At 39.6% G+C, this 14,503-nt stretch overlaps 1 protein-coding gene across 1 annotated transcript in view; it reads right to left on the reverse strand.

The window, feature by feature from the left end:
* The window catches only part of LOC111593171 (AF4/FMR2 family member 4), a 106,640-nt gene that overhangs the window by 6,714 nt on the left and 85,423 nt on the right, over window positions 1-14,503 (reverse strand). The window contains exons 2-4 of the mRNA XM_030223217.1: window positions 2,563-3,400; window positions 747-1,195; window positions 28-81 (exon numbers count right to left, since the gene is read on the reverse strand). Coding sequence (XP_030079077.1) covers window positions 28-81; window positions 747-1,195; window positions 2,563-3,400 — 1,341 coding nt within the window. The remainder of the gene's footprint in view (window positions 1-27; window positions 82-746; window positions 1,196-2,562; window positions 3,401-14,503) is intronic.

The following is a 14,503-nucleotide window of genomic DNA, read 5'->3' on the forward strand; positions in this document are numbered from 1 at the left end:
CAGTGCTTGTCAAACTGTCATGCTTACCCATCCTTTTTGCGCTCATCATCAGATTCGGATAGCTCCAGATCATTCTCAAGGCTGCAAGTAGAGTTAATGCTTACTATAATAATGTTTCATATTTTTATTTCCCACTATTTTATGAATACTTTTTCCCGCTATTATCTAATAAAATTAATTATTTACCAATTTTGTTGACTAAATTTGTCTTTTTTTTATATTTCATATTTCTCCCACTATTTTTCAGTAATTACCCATATTATCTGCAATTACCCACTATTGTCATTTTTACTCAACATTTTCAATTTTCCCACCATTTAATTGCCTCCTTTTTATCAACTATTATTACCCCTATTTTCGAATATTTTGCATAATTTCCCATTTTATTTGACTTTAATTATTTTTCCCACTATTTATAACATTTTGTAAGCCATTTTACCCGCTATTTCGCAACATTTCCCTGCTATTTCCCTACATTATTACCGCACTGTTTGCCTATTTATAGTGGGCATATCCTCTATTATGCGCAGTCTAAAGGAAATATTGGGTTTTATGCATTCAATTACCCACCAATAGTGGTTGCATCCCCTATTACCCACTATTTTCCGAGTTCCTTCTTCTACCTTTGCAGCCCTTTCCCATTGCATTCTTAACTGATTGTCACACTTTTAACTAGTTTTTCCAATTTCCCCATGTCTTCGCCCTATTTTTCCCAGTATTATTAACCGTTCTCCTCCTGCACTTACCACGAGTCCTGTTTCTCCAGCGAATGATTCTTTTCCGTTTTTAGCGGCTTTATCGCTGGCGGCGTCGGCGACGCCTTGGGGGGCGTGGGCATCAGCTGCTGGATGGGCGCCACAGCAGCCAGGCCCAGGGAAGGCGGCACCGTTGTGGCGCCCGCCAACGGCGCCAGCTGCAAAGGCAGTTGGCTGGCCTGCGGCGGTGTCGTCAACAGCGGTGCAATGGGCGAGGTGATCGGCGCAATGGGCGCCAGCAGCGGCGTCATCAGCGACGAGGCGCTCGCCGCCGGCGGTGAGTTGAGTGGCCCGATGGAATCAAATGCATACTTATACTTATTGGGCCCATTCAGATTGTAGTTCTCGGACATTGGAGCGTGCGGCGTGGCCGCAATTGAGGTCAACGGGGTCACGCGATAGTTGTTGGTCATTTCGGTGATTATTTTGCTAATATCCTTCTGCGAGAGCCGGAACGATGGGAGGGGTAGAGAGAGAGAGAGAGGGGAGGAAAGGGAGGTAGGGAATTGGGAGGAGGTAGAGATAGGAGAGGGAGAAAATGAGAGAGATGTGGAGGGACGTATAAATAGTTTTATAGAAAGAGAGAGTGAGAATGAGATTGAGGATAGGATGAGGGAGAGTGAAAGGGAAGAGAGTGAGGAAGAGAGGAGAGAGAGAGGGAAAGAAAGGGAGAGGGAATTGTGGAGGAGGTAGAGATAGTGAGAGGGAGAAAATGCTGGATGTGGAGGATGTCCCCTCATTATATAGACAGAGCGAGAGCGAACCTGAGATTGCGTGCTGGGCTGCGGCGAGTGCCGCGCGCGTGCGGCCGCGGCGACGCTAGTGAGCCCGGCGGGCGGGAGTATTGTAGAGGAGGTGGAGATAGGGAAAGAGAGAGTGAGATTGAGGGAGGGTGACAGGGAATGAGCGTGAGGAAGAGAGAGAGAGAGAATTTAAATTAGTATTAGCAAGTAATATAAAAGTAAAATATAATATAAATTAAAATACAATAAATTTGAATACATAACAAATTAATAATACAGACTAAAATTTCTATATAATTTGCTAAGATGGATTTAGCTAATAGTTGTCGAAGTTTTCTTAGTCATGTTTTCAATATATACTTGAGCCTAAAAGTGCAAGAGAACAAACTATATACTGAAGTATTTCAAAATAGTTAACATTTGTCTGCTTAAGAATATTTAACAAATAAAATTGCTGCCCTTTAAAATATTATTAAGCATAGGAAAAATGCTGATGGCAGACAAGAAATGCACAAGTTCCTCTGGGACTGGTCGGAGTATAAAATTGAGCTGTGGATCAATAGATTGAGCAGATGGTTTTTCGCTCCGAAGAGCAACGCTTCTTATTAAGGTTGAGCCTGATAGTAAATAATCTATATATATTCTATATAAAACTAAAATCTTACAAGCCTTTAAAGGCAATTTTTGTGACTTTTCTGTCAGATTTTTAAGCAAAAACTTATTTTCAGGCAAACATAACCTCAAATATAGCTCAAATTGATCTGTTTTTTGACTCAATTCGGATTAAGCAAATCGCAAATCCTAAACTCTTACTTGCTTACTAAATCTAAATCTAAATCTAGATCTAAATTTATACATTTCTAGCTATATTAGCTAAACATTGCGCGATAATCAGCTGCTGCTGCATAGTTCTCAAAGACTTATCGATAACTCGATTACTTCTTAGCTCTGCTTCGTTTCATAGAAATACAATATCTAAAACCTACAGTTATCGATTTCTATGTTCGATAACTGATTGCACTTTACTCTCTACAACTATCGATAACTTATCGATTACAACTTACCTCTGGTGGCGGTGGCTGCAGTCCTGCGCTGTTGCTGGGCCGCTTGCTGCTGGCCGCTGGCGGCACAAAGCGTCCGCCGTTGGGCAGCGCCGGCGCCGGCGGCCCCAGAAACGACTTCTCGCGGCCATTTGGCATCTGCGTGGACATGGGCGGGCCGAGGGGCGAGGACATGGACGTTGACGTCGCGCCCGCTGCCGCTGCCGCTGTGGCATTGTTTGTGGCGCTGGACGAGTTGATGCTGTTGTTGTTGCTGCTGGCAGACGATGAGGATCTGGGCGGTCCACGTGGCGGCGCCATGCCGCTACTCGAGGGTATATCATTCTTCATCGGCTGCCCGGGATAGCCGCCACGCCCATTGTAGGGCGGCTTATTATCCGCCTGCTTCAGATAGGTGGGCGCCCGCTGCTGCTGTTGATAGTGTTGCTGCTGCTGCTGTTGCTGCTGCTGTGATGTGGGCAGCTGGCCAGGCACCGAGGCGGATGAAGAAGCTGATAACGAGGATAACGCTGCCGAGTTGGCGGAGGCGGACGCGGAGGCGGAGGCGGATGATGACGATGAGTAGGAGTTGGCAGCCGAGTTGCCGCCGAACGACGGCGCCTGCAGTCGCGAGTTCAACGGATGCGACCCGTGCCTGTAGATGCCCACCGTGGAGGAGTTCATATGGTCCCGGGCATCGATGAATTCGCCAAGGGCGGCGGTAATTTCCGCATCGCCCTCGCTGGGATTGAGGCGACGCGGCTCACCAAAAAGACTAGTCTCACGATCATCGCTCTGTATGCCCTGTTGGCGTTCATATTTTTCGCGTTCGCGTCTTCTGCGCCGCTCGGGATCCTCCATGCTGCAAGAAGGGAAGCGTTTGGATGGTAAGCTGTGTGTTAAAAGTAAAGCACTTCGACCTGTTCGACAAGCAAACACGACAACAAAAACAACAACAGCAACAATAGTTGCACAATTATAAATAACAAACAAACATGACAGGCAACAACATGAACAACAACAACAACATTGACAAGAAGTAGCAGAAGGAGATCAAGAACAAACATGGCTTGGCAGTTGACAGCAGTTTGACATGCGCTGCGCTGCGCTGTGGGTGCTATGTAAACAGTTGGACATGCATTGTGCTTGCGGGCATTTTGTTAGTTTTTGTCAGTTTTATGTTTGCTAAGCAAATGCTTTTCTTTTGCATATAGATTATTAGCTTTGGCAAATATTTATCGATTTTTAATTATATTTTAAAAAATATATTTATTTTTTATTTCTTTTTTTTTAATATTTAAAGTTTTTAATATTTATATTTAGTTTTAAATTTTGTTAATATTTTAAATGTTGCTTTTTTAATTTTTTTTAATTCTATTATATGCAAGTCTTATGAGGAAAAATGCGTTTAATAAATGTTTCGCTTTTAAAATATTTTTAAGAATTATTTATAAAAAAAAATGAGGATTATATATATATTTATATATATTTTAGAAAATTTATATAAGTTTTGTAATTTCATCTATTTCGTCAACAAATATTGGGATTTTGTATTATATATTTTGACAAACATACATACACACATATATTTACATAAACAAATATGTTAATTGGTTTTTCATTTTGATTTCTTTTTTCAGGTTTCGAATTTTAATATGAATTGGTTTTCATTTTATAATTCAATACAAAATTTAAGTTAAAGAAAAATGATCCGTTATCAAATTAAATTTGTCAAGAGTGAATCAAATTGAAATTTCGAAAATTTACATATTTCACTTGAAATTCGACTGAATATTTTGCACGTACAGAAAGATAGAAAAGCTTTCAGCTCTGTTAGGCGTAAACAGTTTGACATGCACGCAAGCACGGTTTGATGAGCATGTAAACAAAGCCTTTGATTGTAGAACACACAGAGAGGGGATTGGGGGTTGTACAGCTTGTGTGCGTGCGTATGGATGTGTGTGTGTGTATATGTATGTCTGTGTTTGCTTGTGTGCTGTAAACGCGACAGTTGTTTAATTTAAATATTTGCCTTGACATTTAAAAGCTTTTGGTTTGAGCTTTAGTTAATAAAACAAAGCCATTTTTTCGTGGCGCATGCTAAAACACACACACACAAACACATATAAACAAGCAAAGGAAATGTGAAGAAGAAAGGAGGGAGGGAGGGAGAAGGGGTAAGACAGCGCAACGCAATGACTCTCAAAACTTACTTATAATTCAGGTTGTACAAATTGTTATTGTACTGCAGTAGTTGTTGTTGTTGTTGCAACAGCTGTTGTTGCTGCTGCTGATGGTGTTGCTGCTGCTGGTGTTGTTGTTGTTGCTGTTGTGCCATAACGCGCGCTTAATACAAATATTTTTTTAATTAGTTTCGCCGGCGACGCGCACGCAAACAAGCAAAACATAAACACACACACACACGCAAGCACGGAGACAACGAAAACCGCAAAAAATTATATGTGTACGTGTCAGTGTGTATGTGTGTGTGTTGGGCTAAACAGAAAGTGTTTGTAAAAGTTTGTCGCGCTCGGTCTGTTGCTCGCTCACTTGCTCTCTTTATCTTTCGCAAATGCTCTCTTTGCTTTGACGCGCTTATGTTATCGTTGTGATTCTGCTGCTCTGATGGCAGCAGCGGCGTCGCGGCGCTTTGTATTTTTTGTTGTTGCGTTCCTCAAGTTCTGGCTGCGCTGTGTTTGCTTTTCTCTTTGTTGTTGTTGTTACTGCCGTTGTGTGTGGCCGCAACATTTTCGCTGTCATTTGCTGCTGTTGCTTTGCTTGTGTGCGTCTATCTCTCTCTCTCTCTCTCTCTCTCTCTCTCTTTGTTTCTCTCTCTTTCAGGCACTGGCCATTTAAAGTTTTGGAAGCACTGCGAGCGTCTTTTATTGTTTGTATTTAGTTCGTTGCGTTTTAGTTAACAAAAAAAAAGTATGAATTATGTAAGTTGTTTTTTGCTTGTTCTTTTAACAGCCTTTTCAGTTTAAATGCCGATTTTTGTTTCATTTGTTGTTGTTGTTGTTGTTGTAATTGTTATTTTGATTAACTGTGAGTCTTTACATTGCTTTGTGTAGAGTACAGAAGTTGTGTAAGTGTGTTTGTGTAAACTGTGTGACAAAATGTAATGTTGTAGTACCTGTAAAGAGAAAAACAATTGAAAATTAATAAAATTGCAGTTAAATTGAAAACTTACTAACTAAAAACAATCACTTTAAAGCTTAACTAATTGCAGTCAGTCTAGTGCCCACACAAATGCAAATATGCGCATATAAATACACACTTATACAATTAAGAAAATATCAACCAAGCTCACTGACTGCACAAGACAAGGACATAGAATGGCGCGTCATTACTTTTCATTATTGAAGAAGAGCGGCGACCCTCGCACAGTTACACACACTCACATATGCACACGTGCGGGGATTATAGAGCTTTGCTTTGCCTGCGCTCTTTGCTGAACCGCTATCCACACTAGTAGCAGCAGCAACAACAACAACAAAATGGCGTCAGACTAGTGACTGGTAGTGCAATGCTTAAATTCACTTAGCTTGCCGAAACTGAGCAGAAGAGCAACAGAAAGAGAGGGGGAAGCAACGGTTTTTAGAAAATAGCTTAAGCTCTACTTTAACGCAGCAGCTGCATCGAAGAGAGTGAATTCAATTAGTGATAATGGAACTTCAAAAATTGAGCTCGCATACATTTTGGGCAATTACACTCTTAAGTGCATGTACATGGGAAATTTTACCACTATAAACTTTTTACTTCTCATAATCTATGCTTTTAACCATTTTTGCAATTTATAAATGAAGTTTAAATTATTATACCAAGCTTTGTTGCAAAACAATCAACAATCAAAAGACAAATGCGAAAAAGACTTAAGAGCTATTGCTGCAGCTTTAGTTTAAATGGCCGCACATTAAAGCCAAATCTCTTTGGCAATGTGCGAGAGAGAGGGAAGAGCGCAACATAAGCCGACAGCAACAAAAATATAAATTAAGGGACAACAAAAACTTTGTCAAGCCGTTTGCTCAACTCTGTCCGTTGTCCGTTGTCTGTGGCTGACTTCTTCATTCATTTTTCTTGTGTGCATAAACTATTTGTGCGCACTGTGTCCATAAGGCATGGGCAGAGAAATAAAATAATTAAATGTTCGTCCAAGCTGGATTTGGACTCTGTTTTTGGCTCCTCAGTTGAGTTGCTAACAAAATTTATAAGACAAATAAATTTTAGCAGCAGCAAAAGCATAAAAACACAGCAGATTTGTGGCTGTTCTCCCGCTCCCTCCGTCTCTCCCTCCCTCTCTATCTGTCTTTGGGCAACTGTAAAAGGGTCAACATTGTGCGTCTGATGTCCTGTTTTTGAGTGTCCTGTGACCAGAAAATGAATTTAACTGACACGTTTTTCATTCCGTATACATATATACATACACATACATACATACATACATACATACATACATAAATATATATATATATACATATATAAAGTACTTTTTGTCATACATAAAATTCTGTTGCATATGCTAAGGCGCCGCACAACGGGGCACAATTTGCTTTGCTATAAAAAGTTCTGATTTGCTCTACTGAGTCCAACCAGCTGCAATTAAACATTAATAATAGCAGTGAGTGGGAAAACGTGTTGGCCAAACTTTATTTGGCCGCTCGCAATAGTTAATAGTTAATCAACTCGTGATTAGTTCAAAACAAAATTGTGGCTTGAAAACTTTGTTCCACTAAATGAAATGGAACGGGTGGAAATAACATATCCAAAACATATGACACTTTGTTACGCATTGCCCCAGAGACCTACAAACCCCATTTAAACAGTGAGCAGCGAGCGAATGGACTGGACTCTCGGATATAATAATAAAAGCATTTTCCATTTTCATAAACAAAACTATTTCCGTGTCACTAAAATTACCTTTTAATATGCAACCTACGACTGGTTGAATGAGAATGGGTGGAGAGGAAGACAGAGACAGAGCATCTAGTCAGCAGAGGGATGGAGACACGGAAAGTAAAGAAAATAGAGGGAGAAAGAGAGAAGTGAGAGAGAGAGAGAGAGTGTGAGAGAGAGAGAGAGAGGAGAAAGAGGAGAAAGAGGAGAGAGAGGAGAGAGCGGAGAGAGAGAGAGAGAGAGAGAGAGAGATAGAGAGAGAAAGAGAGAGGAGAGATATTCGAGACGACTCCCACGCGCACTACTCCTCTCTCGCTTCCCTCTCTCTCTCTCTCCTACTCGCGCTCGCTCCTCTCGCTCCCCCCTCTCTCTCCCCTCTCTCTCTCTCCTCTCCTCTCTCTCTCCTCTCTCTCGCTCTCCCCCATCTCGCCCTCCCTCTCTCCTGCTCTCTCTTCGCCCTCTCCCGAATCTCAGAAAGAGAAGAAAAGAGAGAACGGAAGGAGATAGAGAAAGAGATAATCTCAAAAAGAGGAGAAGAGAAGAAACTGAGGGAGAGAGGGAAAGAGCTGTGAGACAAGGAAGGAAGCATAGAGAAATAGAGTGAGAGTTCGAAGGATAGATAATGAGAGAGAGGAAAGCTAAAAAGAGATAGACACCGCAAAAGAGAGGCAGTGATTATATTAATTACAATGAGAATCGCATAGAAGGACTATCTCAAACACAAGAAAGCAAGAGTTTATATAAATTTTCTATAAATAGAACTTTTCAAAGGCAACTCAATATAATCGATGGGAAGGCAAACCCTTTTTAGCTAAATTTTGTGGAAAATATCGAAGTTCTTTTCTCGCCTTTCAACTGGGCGCCGTGTAAATGAATCCACCTTCTTATTGATTACAAAAGTTTGCTCTGGCTTAAGCACATGTTCGTATTTGCTTTGTAACGTTGCCAAGCTGAGCTGTGTGTGTGTGTGTGTGTGTGTGCTTATATAAATTGAAAAAGCCTTGGCGAAATGCTTGTGGCCTAAAGCATTTTCAATTTTTGAGTTTTCTGCCCAAAATCGAGGAGCCCCATTTGCCGCACGCTCAGCTCGCACATGTCTATTTATTTACGTTTGATTTTTCTTATATTTGCCAGGACATGCGGCAGCAGGCGGCCTGTGGAAGGGGCAAATATGATGAGGATGTGGCGCAGTTGTTTACCGCTCGTTCCGTTCGGGCGCTACACAGCCTGCCGCCCACTCTGTTCCTGCCCCCTGCTCACGCAGCTCGCCTGATAGCAGGCGCATCTGGGCATGCCCCCGACTGGGGCATATGTTATGAATTTTATGCAAATATGTTGCGCCTCTCGTTGCCAACACAGCCACAGACTCGGGCCACAAAGTTGAAGAAAATTCGCCATGTTGTGCGATTTTGTTGCTCAGTTGTTGTTTTTCACACTGTTTGCCATTCTATTAACATTTAAATCAGCTTTCGGTTGGCCTCTTTAAGCTAAGAAAGGGCCGTCGCTTGGCTATGCCAGAATATTATATCAGAGCTAACTCTGAGATGCCTATCTAAGTCTAGCTGCATGAAAGCAGCATCTGTAGGTTTACTGATGGAGAGATAGCTATAGATAGGAGAGAAATATGTGAAGTTGAACTAAATAGAAATTAGTTTAATGTGTTTAGATGTGTCCTCTGTGGCGAGGCGCTCCAGCTCAAGATACTCTCAATCCTCCTCAATCAATACTCAATCAATACTGCTGCAACATTTATAGACATTGTGCCTAGGAAGGACAACTCGACACTTCAAAGCATCTCACAGACACTAATGACCCCAACTTCTTTTTAAGCCCAAATTTCTGAACTGAAAGAATGAGTATAACAAACACACTTTCAGGCATGCCTTGAAGCCATTTAAAATGAGTATTCAGTGTATATTGGTTTTATGAAAATGCATGTAACAGGCAGTAGAAGGCGTGGCAGGACAATGAGTCGTGTTGCTCTAGCCTTGTCCATCTATGCTTAAGCCACAAGAGCTAAAGTCTTATAATTTGAAATATATAGGTTTATCATTTTTATTCGATAACTCTGCATATTTTCTAGTTATAGATAAAAATTGATAATTTAGCTAGAGACTTCAGATATATCATGTAACTTTAATGAATATATTAGAAATCTCGCCCTCTCATCCAGCCCCCCTCTCTCTCCTACATATTTGCAAAACTCTTATTTCAAATACTAAATACTTGTGTTTTACCAAAAACAAGCATCTGCATGTCATATTTATGCCCTGAAAGTTTCATAAAGAAAGTCCATCCAGAAGCACTTAAGTTCCCATACTAAAGCATAACATAACATACATAAGCGCAGTCCAAGCGCTGTCGCTGCGCAGTCGCTGCGCAGTCAGCAGAGCGCGTGCCTATGTGTGCGTGCGTGCGTGCGTATGTGTGTGTGTGAGCATGTGTCGTTTGCTATGCGCGTATAAGAGAGTGAAATATCAGCTCTTTGCTCTTTGCTCAGGGTATTTGCTAGACTAGAGCGCCCATATTCTTTATGTTGCTGTCCTCAAATTAGAAGATCGGCTTCATCAAATACTTAAACTCAAAATTGTATGCTACACATCAGTCACTCGTAGTCAAATCTTAGCGTAATTCACGTAAAGCAAGCTCATAAATGATGCAAGTCCTGATTTGACAATGAAAGCAGAGTTGAGTTTGCTTTTTATTCTTTGCTTTATATAGTTTCCGCTGAGGCACGTCATGAATCATTTAACAACTTGCACAAACATTAAATTACGCATGAGAATCCTTTCTCTTTTAGAATCAAAAAGGGCCAGAGGAAGTCGAAGAAGAAGAAGCTGTCTCGGCATACAAAATTCAATTCAATTCAATTCAAGGAGCGCACACACACACGCACACAAGACCCTGGCAGGACATAGAGGAATGAACACATGCGACTAATTTCATATTCATATGCATATTTAGACTAACTACCGAGCCGTAAGCAGTAGGGCAAAGAGAGAGAGGGACGGAGCTACATTCAGGCTAGCAAAGGACGTGTGAAAGAAGAGGCAAAAGGCAAAAGGCGATGACGACGATGAGGACGACGACTTCATGCACATTGGCACGCCTAATTTATAACACAAAAGTCTACTTAACTCCCCAACGGCAACTATATAAGAGCGAGAGAGAGAGGGAGAGGGAGCGAGAGAGGTAAGGTGTAGTGTGTAAGCAGAGGGCGGTCGAACAGGCGCGCTAAGCCGCCAAAGGCTGAACGGACAACACAGGCAATACAAGAGGCTGAGCGAGAGAGAAAGAGAAGGAGAGACAGGTGTAACGTAAAATAGAGGTGCAAAAGTAGTGTCTATACGAATTTACTTATATCTATTGAAAGGAATAAGCTCAAATATAAAATTCAAAGTGAAAACTTGAAATTCATTCGATAAGTGGATTGAATATTAGATTTTTTGTTTTTGTTTTTTTTTTTAGAGTTAAGAATATTTAATAATAATTAAATTAAGTAAAAAATATATCATGTAAATACAAAAAAAATAAAAAATAATTTTTTGAACAAAATAATATTGGAATTATGAAAAAATCAAATATTTATAGCTCAATTTTATTTTTATTTTACTTAAATACATTAAACTCAAAATTGCCTATAACCAAATATTTTATTTGAAATATTAAATATGAAGTATGCAAATATTTATTTTAATTAAATATTATTAAATATATTTATTTATTTATTCCAATTTTATATGACGAAATCAAAGCTGTTTTATTTATAAAAAAAATGTATATAACTTAATTATTATAAATATTTGTTTCTCTCATTTAAAAAGGTAAATTTGTAAGCATTTTAAAAAATTAAATAAAATAAATGCTTTTTAAAATATTTATAATAATATATTATTTTAATAATATATTTTAAGTTAAGTTTCCTTTATTTTTTGTTTCTTATATTATTTTTAATATCAGTTTCTTGAATTTTTTTATTAGCTTAATATCTGTCTATCTTTGGAGTATTTGAGTAGCATTTTGATATAAATGAATAAATGAAACTAGATCTTAGCTTGTCCTTAAAACATCTCTAGTGATCATGCTCATTAGGTTAGACACACTTCCACATCTCTGATTTCGATCACATGCCGATCTAAGTACAAGAACTCTTCAAGCATTACATTCGTTTTCACTCTCGTGTCACGACACGCTCACATCTCTAAAGGCGCAACGCTTGTTGGCTTCGCAGTGCATAAACAAAACTCAAAGCATATGTGGGTGGGTGGATTTTGGTGGTCATGCCCACTAGCTGGCTACACTCTGCCTGTCTATCCAACTGTCTCTCTGTCTGGCCGAATGTCTTCTCTGTCTCTGTGTGTCTGTACCCTGTATGGGGACAGGATTTATTATCAAATGGGCGCCATAGACTAACGACAATAGCCACAGTTGCAAACCGAGTACCTTTCCGTTTAACCCCACGTCTCCTTCGTCTGTCTGCCTGTCTGTCTGTCTGTCTGTCTGCCTGCCCGTCCGTTCGTCTGTCTGCTTTGCTGCACAGAGAGTCAACAAATTTTATGGCACTCATTAAACTTTCTTTCAGCAAAGTGCGCCAGCGACTCGACTCAACTCGCCTCGACTCGACCCGGAGTCTCCTTGTTCTGTGTCTAGTTAATTTATTTCCTCAAACGTGCGACCATAGCTTACATTGCCTCCCTCTCCCCCTCTGTCTCTCTCTCGCTCTCCCTCACTCACTATGCATTTGAAATTTATTTAATTAATTTGTGTAGTTTAGCATTGAGCTGTGTGTTTGTCTGTGTGTGTAAAATCAATCTGGTAATCTCTGATAGAGCCACCTACTGCTTTACTAAATGCATTCGTTTTAAACTTTATAAATTTATTGTTTGTATTTTTGAATTTTTATAATTACTATATTATTGCCAAATTCTTAAATGAAGACAGCTTAGCAAGGCGAAGTTCCTAGAGTAGTCAGTCTACTGATGATCTTAGAAGCGGTAGCTTTTGTAAGGTAGTTATATAGAGACAGCCTACTTACATTCTGTTAATCTATTGATTAATAATAAATAAAATTATAATTTATACAATGTAGAAAGTTGCCAAATAATATATCTTTGCTTACATCGAATATTAAAGGTGTAAAAAGTATTCAAAACACAAGCTTTCATAGCCTTAACATGTTCTGCTAAGCACAGAGCTGCTGCTGTTAATTAAACTGTTATTAAAATACTAAAATAAAATACTGAGACTGTTTTTGCATATCTGTAAAAGCGTCTGTTAAGGCAGAACTTTAGAGCTACATACATAAAAGGGAAAAATGTTATACTAAATTCTTAGAGGAAATTTTTTGAAAAAAGTCTGTTAATGAAGTGTAAACAACTTTAGCTTTATATATTTACTTATATATACTTTTATATAATATTACATTATATTATAAATAATATTACATTATATTATATATTATATTACATATTATTACATGTCAGAGATTCTTTAGCTTCACACTAAATGTAAGTCTGGCGTTAGTTTGAGGAATTTTTATTAATAATAACAATGATAGAAAGCTGAGGCTTAGAAGGACGACAATGACAACTGCATCTGGTCAACTGCTGTTTAAAAGCAAAGTTTGACAGCGCGAGAGTTGCTTCGACCGATCGTTGTGCAGTTGTTGTTGCAGAAGAAACCGAACGTGAGAGTAGCAGAGAGATGCGACGGCGATGCAAGCGACGAGACGAGAGAGCAGATAGTACAAAATGGCGACTCTCTTAAATAGCAAAAAGTAAAATATGGCGCCTGAAATGCCCATAGGTGACAGACAGTGCCGTTCATATGAATAGGTTTGATATTTTTCAAAAGTTTCAAAATTATATCTCTTCAATTTGAATGAATTAAATTTTGTTGTCAAACTAAAATTATCTCTTATGATGATGTGGAAGTTTCTGCCCTGTTAATTTTTATTTTACAAGATTTGTAAAAATTCTTTCAAGAGCACTTAAAAAATAAAGTCGTATCAGATTAAACATAATTTTAAAGAATTATGGAAAGCAACATTTAAAAATAAAAACACATTAGAATTGTTGAAGTGTTTTTTTTTAAATATTTTTTTGGGAATTTTTAAAATTGTAAATAAGCAAAAATACTAGGCAAATGCTCAAAAATTAATTGAATATAATTTAAACTATAAATATTCAATAAATAATAAGGCATTATGACAGATAATTTATGTATTTAAATTATGTCTAGCTTCAGCTGTAGCTAAAAATTTAATTCTCAATATAATTTGTTAAGCTTTTAGCTAACTTTTTATAGCAACTTTTGCTAGACCTATTTAAACTGCTTAAAATGCCCATAGACAGCTAATCTGAGCACATTCTTAAAGTGAATTGAAGCTGGAATTGAATATTCTTTAGCTGCTGGCTGTAATCGCAGCAAATGCTCCTTGACTGGCAATCAGCTGCAGTTGCAATCAATTTCATATGCACACACACACTTGACGGGCTGCCTTCAAGCTGAAGCTGAAGCTGAAGCTGCTGCTGCTACTGCTGCTGCTGCTGCTAGCTGCTGCCATTGCTCCAGCTGCAGCTAGAGCTGCTTCTGAGTTTGCTGCTGTTCGTGTTGTATGTCAAGTTGCCTTACCTGGCGCACTTATCTATTATCTGCATACGTCGCTTATCTAACCCAACGGCTGCAGTTGCTGCCGCTGCCGCTGCCGCTGCCGCTGCCGCCTGGACTCGCTTCGACTTGTCTTTAACATGCGCCGCCCACGTCCCGCTCTCCGCTTTCAGCTGCCACATTGATGCTGACGCATATTTCCTGCTTCATTAACAGCCACGCCGCCATGAAGTATGCAACACGCCCCGACAAATGTTTAAGCCAAAGAAAAGTATCACAAAAAATAGAGAAAAGCAACTGCATTGCGTTTCGCCCCTTCCCCCCACTCGCTGCCCTGTCTCGTGCTGTTCACCTGGTGTTTGCTTTTAACGAGCCGTCGCCTGCTTTATCCTGCCCCAACCCCCTCTCCCCACCCGCCCTGCTGTGCTCTGCCCTCGCCTAGTTAACGTCGTCCTGTCAGTGG

Source organism: Drosophila hydei, unplaced genomic scaffold (genome assembly GCF_003285905.1).
Source record: "Drosophila hydei strain 15085-1641.00,03,60 unplaced genomic scaffold, DhydRS2 tig00000149-arrow-pilon, whole genome shotgun sequence".
Classification (NCBI taxonomy): domain Eukaryota; kingdom Metazoa; phylum Arthropoda; class Insecta; order Diptera; family Drosophilidae; genus Drosophila; species Drosophila hydei.